Source organism: Ylistrum balloti, unplaced genomic scaffold (assembly GCF_031769215.1).
Source record: "Ylistrum balloti isolate Yb309-2 unplaced genomic scaffold, AGI_CSIRO_Ybal_v1 Utg370312, whole genome shotgun sequence".
Classification (NCBI taxonomy): Eukaryota; Metazoa; Mollusca; class Bivalvia; order Pectinida; family Pectinidae; genus Ylistrum; species Ylistrum balloti.
The window spans coordinates 1,952,911-1,965,010 of record NW_026782231.1 but is presented as its reverse complement, the minus strand read 5'-3'; the positions used below and the strand labels follow the sequence as shown (position 1 = coordinate 1,965,010).

Here is a 12,100-nt window from a genome sequence, read left to right as displayed (position 1 = left end):
GTTTAATTCATTTTTTGGCTCTGCTTTATCTAACTCTAAATCAATATTACAGTGTGCTGTTCACCATGTGACTTTTTTCACAATCTTATAACAATGTAGGCGTTTATATGTAAGAAAAACCAAATATAAGAATAAAATGAAAAAGTGCGCGGAAATATTACATGTGGATGTACATGTATAACATATTTATCTAGAATAACAAAGAAAATACCGACACATCAACAGAATCTACTTTCATGTAGCTAGAATAAGAAGAATAGGACCAGGTGTTCTGAAAGGGTAAACGTCATTTATTTCGATGATGAAAACCGCCATGTCGATCAATCCCTGAAGTAAGTAATGTCATATTGCTATAGAACAAAGTAAACAAATGAATCGACAGGTTTACAAACGGGCATTAAATACATCGTCAGAATGTACTGGTGTTTACGACAGTGAAAAATTACAATACGGTCACATAAAATATCATCATTCAAATATGATGAGAATGGAGAAATTTGGCAAAAGTACAAGGAGAATAAGACCAGGTTTTACCAAGTATCTCCCGTATTATTGATGATACTGGCCGTGTAAAGTAATATCAAGTTCTCAAAATGAGGACCAGTATTTTAAACGGCGCAACCCACTAACATAACAACGAGTAGTGAACAGGGCTTAGCTCATATCATCAAAGGAAATAAAATATGTTTCCCAGTGACAACGTGATGTCTTCTACAAAAATTTCCATTTATTGACGTAAGCCTACAGATACGTCTTTCGAAATCCCATTTTGTATGTTTTATTTTGTTACCTACAGATATATATCACAGAAATCGTTGTAATGGACACAAGCTCTATAATACCATCGTTCGGTAAGTAGGTATCAAACCATTTAGAAAAGGAAACTTTATTGTAAATAAAGATGGAGATAAGCGACTGATGTAGAAGAGTCTGTCTTGTCCCACAGACTTGTTGGGTATATCCATTGAGCATGCCCAGAAAAAAACAAGTTAACGTTGCCATTGTTTTCAAAATATTTCCTTCTTAGTTTCCAATAGACATAAATTAATCTGAATATCCTCCGCCTGACAGATAGATACATCTTTTTACTTGTTCCCTCCATATCATTACGTAATATCTATATCGTTTCTGTTGTTCTCATTATTCTAACCATCTAGAATAATGTGATGCCGGTTGTGAATGAAACAGCTGTATCTTACTGTATTTATCTATTTGTGTGGCGTTCGGACAATACTAAAGAATGTCTATAATTCGGTATTAAGGACATTTAAATATAACACATTGTCTCAGATTTTTGTCTCTACAAATCATACCAAATATACAGTTTAAAACAAATTAGCCATTCTGTGGACCCCGGATTAGTGGTACCTGTGATAAGAATTAAAAGAGATTATCATATAAGTCACAGTCTGACTCAATGAGTGCCTACACAAGGTTATGAATCATATGTTACTACATCCATAACTTGGTATGTCTGGTAGTTCCGTTGTTGTTTACTTTGCTCTCATTTTTGAAACGTGACATTGCATACTTACTTGACACTTACCCATTTAAAACATCTTATCTTGCTTCCTTATTCTCCTTGCACTTTTACAGGAGTCTTCGAATAAATCTTTCTTTTGTTCGTACTTTGCCGTAGTTATATGGAATTTGTGTTTGGGTTATCATTATGTTTACAATTTGATATCTTCTTTGTTTTTTTTTTAAATTAAAGTTCACAAAGGTCATTGTATGATGTCTAAATAAGACGTTCTGGCCGTCAACTTATCAATTATCAAACGACCGACTGATAACAACGTTTGTTATCGTGTTAAGTGCTATTTATATAGACGTGAAACACACACTACATTCGCATCATGGCGTCTTTGTTGTCTGTTACCATCCTCTTTTATTCACTATACTGTGTTAATGGGCAACACGGTATTGCTTTGCCAGAACTGGCATCCAAGATAGGTGCTACAAAATTCGCCAAACTTATCGATGTGGCAAGTCTTGGTCAGCCGCTGACAGCACCAGGTAATCACTTAAATGTACAAAGAATATCTGTCCCCAATGTTTGCTGTAACCTGTCATGTTTAAATTCATCCAAGTGTTGGCACGCCTCAGAATATACACATGTACTTGATGTTCTAAATGATCAGATATATACAACGTATAAAAATTACGAAATTTATTGATTTGTGTGGCTAGTGCACTCCCCATGTAGATTTTGACTTTTCTTTCAATTATTTGTTATTTTCCTTAGTCGCCTTCCAGGCTTCACAATTTACATCACTTACGAGTCCTAAAAGGACGAAACAGTCTATGATGCAGTTTAATTCATTGTTTGGCCCAATTGTATATAACTCTATATTTGTATTAAAATGTGCTATTGACTCGTGAGTCTATTGTACAATCTTGTTACCAGTTAGTTCCAATATCAGATTTACTTGTTGTTGTTAACTGTTTAAATCACCAAAACAAACAAAAATAACCAAACAAACAAAAAAACAAAAAACAAAACAAAAATACTTAGATAAATACTTTCCCTTCCGTTACAGGTCCGTTGACAATGTTTGCGCCAAATAATGGTGCTTTTTCTAAGTTATCACCCGATCTGATGAAACTCCTGAACACTAATATGACTGAGCTGGTAAATGTACTGTTGTATCACGTGTTGAATGAGGAACTGAGGATAGACAATACCACACAAAATGACATGTTGATTGGTACTCTGGCTGGACCGTCCATCAGGATCAATGTGTATAACGTATACATACATCAGAAACTCATCCACACGGTACTATACAGGAATCGTTGCTATTACAGTTCTTAATTTGAGAACTTGACATTACTTGAGTTAACACGCATTGAGCAGAAACAGATTTCTCATCGTCGTTTATTTTCCAAAAGTCTCCATTTGGATGTCAATGTTTTATACTGTACAATCACATCGTTTCGAGGGGCCCATAAAACTCTTAGTCTAGTGGATAAATATAGCTTTTTATACTTATCTGAACAGTTTGTGGACATAGGAATCAGTAGTAGCCACGAAATCAATCAAAATAAATTTTCCGTTTAAATCAATAATTTAACTGTATTTTGAGGTCTTTTTTAATTGAACAGGATTTTGTTAACATGTCGTGCCTATCCTATTCTATACCTGTACATTTGTTGACACGATGTTTATGTTGTATTTCACGTGGATAAATAAATATTAACATTTTAAAACACTGACATTTCTTTCGCCAGGTTACAACGGTGTGTGGGAAGGCGGTCGTGAGTGCTGATAATGTGGCCAACAATGGCGTTCTCCACGTGCTCAAAGGCGTCCTGTTTCCTCCGCCCGGTAACATATTGACAGCGTTACGAAAGTGTCCAGAGCTGACAATATTGACTAAAGGTCTTATAGATATAGGACTCACAGACATACTGGAAGGTAATCCTATGATAAAGGGTCTATAGATATAGGACTCACAGACATACTGGAAGGTAATCCAGTGATAAAGGTTCTATAGATATAGGACTCGCAGACATACTGGAAGGTAATCCAGTGATAAAGGTTCTATAGATATAGGACTCGCAGACATACTGGAAGGTAATCCAGTGATAAAGGTTCTATAGATATAGGACTCACAGACATACTGGTAAGTAATCCTAAGATAAAGGTTCTATAGATATAGGACTCACAGACATACTGGAAGGTAATCCAGTGATAAAGGTTCTATAGATATAGGACTCACAGACATCCTGGTAAGTAATCCTATGATAAAGGGTCTATAGATATAGGACTCAGAGACATACTGGTAAGTAATCTTATGATAAAGGGTCTATAGATATAGGACTCACAGACATACTGGAAGGTAATCCAGTGATAAAGGTTCTATAGATATAGGACACACAGACATACTGGTAAGTAATCCTATGACAAAGGGTCTATAGATATAGGACACACAGACATACTGGTAAGTAATCCTACGATAAAGGGTCTATAGATATAGGACTCACAGACATACTGGAAGCTAATCCTATGACAAAGGGTCTATAGATATAGGACACACAGACATACTGGTAAGTAATCCTATGATAAAGGGTCTATAGATATAGGACTCACAGACATACTGGTAAGTAATCCTACGATAAAGGGTCTATAGATATAGGACTCACAGACATACTGGTAAGTAATCCTAAAATAAAGGTTCTATAGATATAGGACTCACAGACATACTGGTAAGTAATCCCATGATAAAGGGTCTATAGATATAGGACTCACAGACATACTGGTAAGTAATCCTATGATAAAGGGTCTATAGATATAGGACACACAGACATCCTGGTAAGTAATCCTATGATAAAGGGTCTATAGATATAGGACACACAGACATACTGGTAAGTAATCCTATGATAAAGGGTCTATAGATATAGGACACACAGACATACTGGTAAGTAATCCTATGATAAAGGGTCTATAGATATAGGACTCACAGACATACTGGTAAGTAATCCTATGATAAAGGGTCTATAGATATAGGACACACAGACATACTGGTAAGTAATCCTATGATAAAGGGTCTATAGATATAGGACTCACAGACATACTGGTAAGTAATCCTATGATAAAGGGTCTATAGATATAGGACACACAGACATACTGGTAAGTAATCCTATGATAAAGGGTCTATAGATATAGGACACACAGACATACGGGTAAGTAATCCTATGATAAAGGGTCTATAGGGTCAATAGATATAGGACACACAGACATACTGGTAAGTAATCCTATGATAAAGGGTCTATAGATATAGGACACACAGACATACTGGTAAGTAATCCTATGATAAAGGGTCTATAGATATAGGACTCACAGACATACTGGTAAGTAATCCTATGATAAAGGGTCTATAGATATAGGACTCACAGACATACTGGTAAGTAATCCTATGATAAAGGGTCTATAGATATAGGACACACAGACATACTGGAAGGTAATTGTGTATTCATTTATGCATTAATCATACGCCCCTGTTAAAACTAAGAACACCAATCATTCGTCGGGATTGCGTAAAGACCTATCAAAACACATCTTTAATAGGTCATGATTGTAACACAACACACTACGCACATTGGTGTGAATTTTAAATCGAACAACAATTTTTTTTTTAATGACAGGCATTCACTTCGGTGTTTCATGCCTCATAAAGGTGCATTCATTTAAAACTATTTGGGTGTAGGTTTTAAGTTGTATTTTCCAGAAGTATGCAAACAAGAAATGACATTTAAATGAGCAGGTTATTTTGGGAAGCATACTGAGTGTTTATCTTCTCTCAGGTATGTCATACTCATTCACATCTAAAGAACATTGATAAAGATATGTAGAGTGGTGTGCTCACCTGAAAGTACGTAGGTTTTAAATATACAAACGTTCTTAATGTTGGCAAGGTAAACTATAGTTACTTTAAAGTAGAATAAATATGTATTATATAAATATAGAAGTTAATGTGTGTTACCTGAAACGTGAGGCTGTGAACGTGTAAAAGGATGGCGTTAATGTTATGATTTAGTAGTAAATTGATATGTTTACGTCCGGAAAAATAATTTGATTCTTTGTTGATTCGTTTAAACTGAAACAGACACGAGATCTATGAATAAATACATCCGGTATGTTTATATTTATTTAAAATTTCTTGGAACATTTCAACAATCGACACATTTACATCACAACAACTAGGATAGGGTTACCGTGTGAAAACAACATTCTTTTAAAATTATTTTTACATGTCTCCTCTGTATATCTGTAAAAATAAAAACTTTTCTCCGAAACATTTGTGAGTTTAAAAACATAGCAATACGAACGATATTTTTCTCATGCCAAAATAAAGTGTTCGCACAATTTGAAACAAAACTGAACCCATGTAATTTACTTTAATCCTAAGGTGATGGTCCCCTCACTATATTTGCTCCGACGAACGAGGCGTTTAAAAAGCTACCAGGAGACATGCTGCAGAAATTGATGTCAAATATGACGGCGTTAGAAGGTATTTACAACGTTCACACTAGTTTCAGAAACTGATGTTTAATGTGGCACTAGTTTGAGAAACTGATGTTTAATATGAAGGCATCAGAAGGTATTTACAACGTTACCACTAGTTTGAGAAACTGATGTTTAATGTGGCACTAGTTTGAGAAACTGATGTTTAATGTGGCATTAGTTTGAGAAACTGATGTTTAATATGAAGGCATCAGAAGGTATTTACAACGTTATCACTAGTTTGAGAAACTGATGTTTAATGTGGCACTAGTTTGAGAAACTGATGTTTAATGTGGCACTAGTTTGAGAAACTGATGTTTAATGTGAGGGCGTTAGAAGGTATTTACACATTCACACTAGTTTGAGAAACCGATGTTTAATGTGGCACTAGTTTGAGAAACTGATGTTTAATGTGGCACTAGTTTGAGAAACTGATGTTTAATGTGGCACTAGTTTGAGAAACTGATGTTTAATGTGGCACTAGTTTGAGAAACTGATGTTTAATGTGGCACTAGTTTGAGAAACTGATGTTTAATGTGGCACTAGTTTGAGAAACTGATGTTTAATGTGGCACTAGTTTGAGAAACTGATGTTTAATATGACGGCATCAGAAGGTATTTACAACGTTAACACTAGTTTGAGAAACTGATGTTTAATGTGGCACTAGTTTGAGAAACTGATGTTTAATATGACGGCATCAGAAGGTATTTACAACGTTAACACTAGTTTGAGAAACAGATGTTTAATATGAAGGCATCAGAAGGTATTTACAACGTTACCACTAGTTTGAGAAACTGATGTTTAATGTGGCACTAGTTTGAGAAACTGATGTTTAATGTGGCACTAGTTTGAGAAACTGATGTTTAATGTGGCACTAGTTTGAGAAACTGATGTTTAATGTGGCACTAGTTTGAGAAACTGATGTTTAATGTGGCACTAGTTTGAGAAACTGATGTTTAATATGACGGCATCAGAAGGTATTTACAACGTTAACACTAGTTTGAGAAACTGATGTTTAATGTGGCACTAGTTTGAGAAACTGATGTTTAATATGACGGCATCAGAAGGTATTTACAACGTTAACACTAGTTTGAGAAACTGATGTTTAATATGAAGGCATCAGAAGGTATTTACAACGTTACCACTAGTTTGAGAAACTGATGTTTAATGTGGCACTAGTTTGAGAAACTGATGTTTAATGTGGCACTAGTTTGAGAAACTGATGTTTAATGTGAGGGCATCAGAAGGTATTTACAACGTTAACACTAGTTTGAGAAACTGATGTTTAATGTGGCACTAGTTTGAGAAACTGATGTTTAATGTGGCACTAGTTTGAGAAACTGATGTTTAATGTGAGGGCGTTAGAAGGTATTTACAACGTTAACACTAGTTTGAGAAACTGATGTTTAATGTGAAGGCATCAGAAGATATTTACAACGTTACCACTAGTTTGAGAAACTGATGTTTAATGTGAAGGCATCAGAAGATATTTACAACGTTACCACTAGTTTGAGAAACTGATGTTTAATGTGAAGGCTTTTTAATGTAGTTACAATAATTTTATTTACCATTTTGCTGCTGTTGTCCATCTATTCATTCTATGAATCACTTGATAGTTTACGACCACTCAGTGCCTCAAACTCTCTCTTGGTTTCCAACAGAAGTACTGACGTACCACATCTGTGATGGAACTCATTTCACCCAAGGCTTCAGGACTAAAAAGTATTCAGATCTACTGTTGATGTTGTCGACTGGCTGGGTCGCCGTGAATGTGACAGACAGTAAGTTATGTCCCAGGCTGATATAAAGATGATAATTTTCTTTGTTTCAATTTAAAACGTATTCCTTCTCTCACTTGTCGAATAAATAGGGTTTAACCTCCTGTGATACTCTTTGCCCTTTTTTCCTGAAAGGACTCAATTTGAGTTTTCAGTTCACATAAGCATCATGCTTATGTGAAATGAAAACCGAACAAGCTTTTTACAACGAAGCCAACAGGCATAGCAACGGTTTTCGTATTCCATATCGTATAAAGAAATAGATGATAATGATGAAATAGATAAACAAACAAAAGAGCACAATAAGACTGACCACGAAACCACCCGATGGTATTCATCAACCTGAAGATATCAGTAAGCTGGTGATGTCCACAACGGGAATGTTGACAGTGGTAACAAGTCCTATAATATTGTATCGACTGTGACATGACGGGTTTAGGAAGCAGGACTAACGTTTCAGGAAATAGAAAATTATAAATAAGGATTCAGATATAGTTATGTTGATCCTACCGCTTATTTGAAATCTATCTGTCAGTGGTGCAAGTAAAGACGGCGGTAACAGGCTGATGTAGATGAATCTGCTGTGTTCTTGATTTCCAGTTCTGTTGGGTATATACGATAAAAGCAGCGATATTTAAATATCCCAAACAAGCAATCAACACCTGTCATTGGTTGTAGACTCCGTTACTTATATATATATATATATATATATCATACTTTGATACATGTTTTAAAACACTAATGGATCTTTTCACAAGAATAATCAATTATCACCGACTGTGTACTGAAGCTAGTAACGTTTTAACTAGATCGCTATCTTGTTGAAGAGACATGACATAAAGGCCACATAGACTCAAACATTCAGGCAGGAAATGTTTTATATGACTACGGGGTGATCGTACATGTGCACTTCTGGACACTTTAATGAATTCGAAAACGTGTAATGTTTTTCGCTGATAAAGATATGACTCTTCCGTGCTAAAGTGATTTAGAAAAAAACGTCATCAAAGCCGGCGCTGTTGACGAATATCCTGGAGTATGTGTCAACGTGTAAATAACTCTGAATAATACACCGATGTTATGTCTGTGAAATATTTTATGTCTATTATGTAACAAGTGACATCTCGAACTATTTTTCATTTATGTCATAAATGAGTCACAATTTCTTTTTAAAGCTGAATAACTTAAAATAACTTGTAATACTTCATTTCAGCTTACGCTACAGCAAACAACATTAAAATCGCCTACCCAGACATCAACGTCAGTAATGGAGTTGTGCATGGCATGGATTCGGTGTTATTTCCACTCTATTAATCTGCTGCAAAAAACTGAATTCAAACACTGTAGTGGGAGACCTGTGGGAAAACCCCACACAATACCATATTTACGTTTATTTGCGTCAGTTTACACACTTTAATTTTACAAAAGGTATTTGTTATCTAATTACGCATTAAGGCTAACTAGGACACGTTGCATCCTTTGTGTATGTCTGTAAGTCGACATTTTACCTGTATATTTAGCAATGTTTTTGTGTGAAGAGCTATTGTTTGTCATTGTCGGTCCGCATCGGCTGTCAAGCATATCGCTACACCACATTGATGAACGAAGGGAAGTAACTCTGGGAGATCAGGGTGTGGTTTTCTTTGTAGACTGTGTATTTCTCTTGTTGTAATGTTAAAACTTCCGTATGTTTTTTGCTTCGTTAAAATGTTGACAGTATCCATGTAAATACATAATATAAGTATCAGATCAATGTGAAAATCAATTATTGATTACTATTATAAATAAAAGTAATGATAATTATTGGAATACACAATTTTGTAAATGACGACGGAGATACTGAAATCAGAGAATCAACACTAAATCTAGGGCCACGTAGCGTTCGATTATACTCAAGCCTAAACGAAAATACCAGACGATGACGACTCTATTTACTGTAAAAACTGTCTCTCTTGATTTATTTTTACTCTATTTACGTAGTCGGAATAGAGACGTGAAATAGTTAATTTGCAAAATTACGTTTTTAGAGAATACTAAGAATACTTGATTCAGCCAAGTGAAACAGTTTCACGTTTGTTTTAATGATTTAAGTAAAGCCATCTAGTTACCTTACAACTCTAATTCACAATAAAATACTCTGGAGCCAAATAAGGAATTAATCTGCGTCATACAGTTGTTTTAAATTGACAAGAAACTCACGAAATGAATCACTGGTGTAAACTGACAAGAAACTCACGGAATGACTCACTGGTGTAAACTGACAAGAAACTCACGGAATGACTCGGTTGTGTAAATTGACAAGAAACTTACGGAATGACTCGGTGGTGTAAATTGACAAGAAACTCACGGAATGACTCACTAGTGTTAACTGACAAGAAACTCACGGAATGACTCACTGGTGTAAACTGACAAGAAACTCACGGAATGACTCGGTTGTGTAAATTGACAAGAAACTCACGGAATGACTCGCTGGTGTAAATTGACAAGAAACTCACGGAATGACTCACTGGTGTAAACTGAAAAGAAACTCACGGAATGACTCACTGGTGTAAACTGACAAGAAACTCACGGAATGACTCACTGGTGTAAACTGACAAGAAACTCACGGAATGACTCACTGGTGTAAACTGACAAGAAACGGAAGGAATGACACGGTTGTGTAAATTGACAAGAAACCCACGGAATGACTCGCTGGTGTAAATTGACAAGAAACTCACGGAATGACTCGGTTGTGTAAATTGACAAGAAACTCACGGAATGGCTCACTAGTGTTAACTGACAAGAAACTCACGGAATGACTCACTGGTGTAAACTGACAAGAAACTCACGGAATGACTCACTGGTGTAAAATGACAAGAAACTCACGGAATGACTCACTGGTGTAAACTGACAAGAAACTCACGGAATGACTCACTGGTGTAAACTGACAAGAAACTCACGGAATGACTCACTGGTGTAAACTGACAAGAAACTCACGGAATGACTCACTGGTGTAAACTGACAAGAAACTCACGGAATGACTCACTGGTGTAAATTGACAAGAAACTCACGGAATGACTCGGTGGTGTAAATTGACAAGAAACTCACGGAATGACTCACTGGTGTAAACTGACAAGAAACTCACGGAATGACTCACTAGTGTAAACTGACAAGAAACTCACGGAATGACTCGGTTGTGTAAATTGACAAGAAACTTACGGTGTAAATTGACAAGAAACTCACGGAATGACTCAAGAAACTCACGGAATGACTCACTGGTGTAAACTGACAAGAAACTCACGGAATGACTTGACAAGAAACTGGAATGACTAAAATTGACAAGAAACTCACGGAATGACTCACTGGTGTAAACTGACAAGAAACTCACGGAATGACTCACAAGAAACTGGTGACTAAACTGACAAGAAACTCACGGAATGACTCACTGGTGTAAGCTGACAAGAAACTCACGGAATGACTTTCTGGTGTAAATTGACAAGAAACTCACGGAATGACTCACTGGTGTAAATTGACAAGAAACTCACGGAATGACTCACTGGTGTAAATTGACAAGAAACTCACGGACTGACTCACTGGTGTAAACTGACAAGAAACTCACGGAATGACTCACTGGTGTAAACTGACAAGAAACTCACGGAATGACTCACTGGTGTAAACTGACAAGAAACTCACGGAATGACTCACTGGTGTAAACTGACAAGAAACTCACGGAATGACTCACTGGTGTAAACTGACAAGAAACTCACGGAATGACTCACTGGTGTAAACTGACAAGAAACTCACGGAATGACTTGATCTGGTGTAAATTGACAAGAAACTCACGGAATGACTCACTGGTGTAAACTGACAAGAAACTCACGGAATGACTCACTGGTGTAAACTGACAAGAAACTCACGGAATGACTCACTGGTGTAAACTGACAAGAAACTCACGGAATGACTCACTGGTGTAAATTGACAAGAAACTCACGGAATGACTCACTGGTGTAAACTGACAAGAAACTCACGGAATGACTCACTGGTGTAAACTGACAAGAAACTCACGGAATGACTCACTGGTGTAAACTGACAAGAAACTCACGGAATGACTCACTGGTGTAAACTGACAAGAAACTCACGGAATGACTCACTGGTGTAAACTGACAAGAAACTCACGGAATGACTCACTGGTGTAAACTGACAAGAAACTCACGGAATGACTCGGTTGTGTAAATTGACAAGGGAATGTAAAATGACAAGAAACTCACGGAATGACTCACTGGTGTAAACTGACAAGAAACTCACGGAATGATGACAAGAAACTCAAACTGACAAG

At 36.3% G+C, this 12,100-nt stretch overlaps 1 protein-coding gene across 1 annotated transcript; it reads left to right on the top strand.

Annotated features, from left to right (window-relative positions):
• Positions 1-1,856: 1,856 nt before the first annotated feature.
• Positions 1,857-9,099, top strand: LOC132553253 (periostin-like). Its single transcript, XM_060217481.1, has 6 exons — positions 1,857-2,016; positions 2,541-2,779; positions 3,232-3,418; positions 5,913-6,014; positions 7,669-7,788; positions 8,999-9,099. Exons 1-6 carry the CDS (start codon positions 1,857-1,859, stop codon positions 9,097-9,099), a joined length of 909 nt encoding a protein of 302 aa, XP_060073464.1.
• The last annotated feature ends 3,001 nt before the right edge of the window (positions 9,100-12,100 follow it).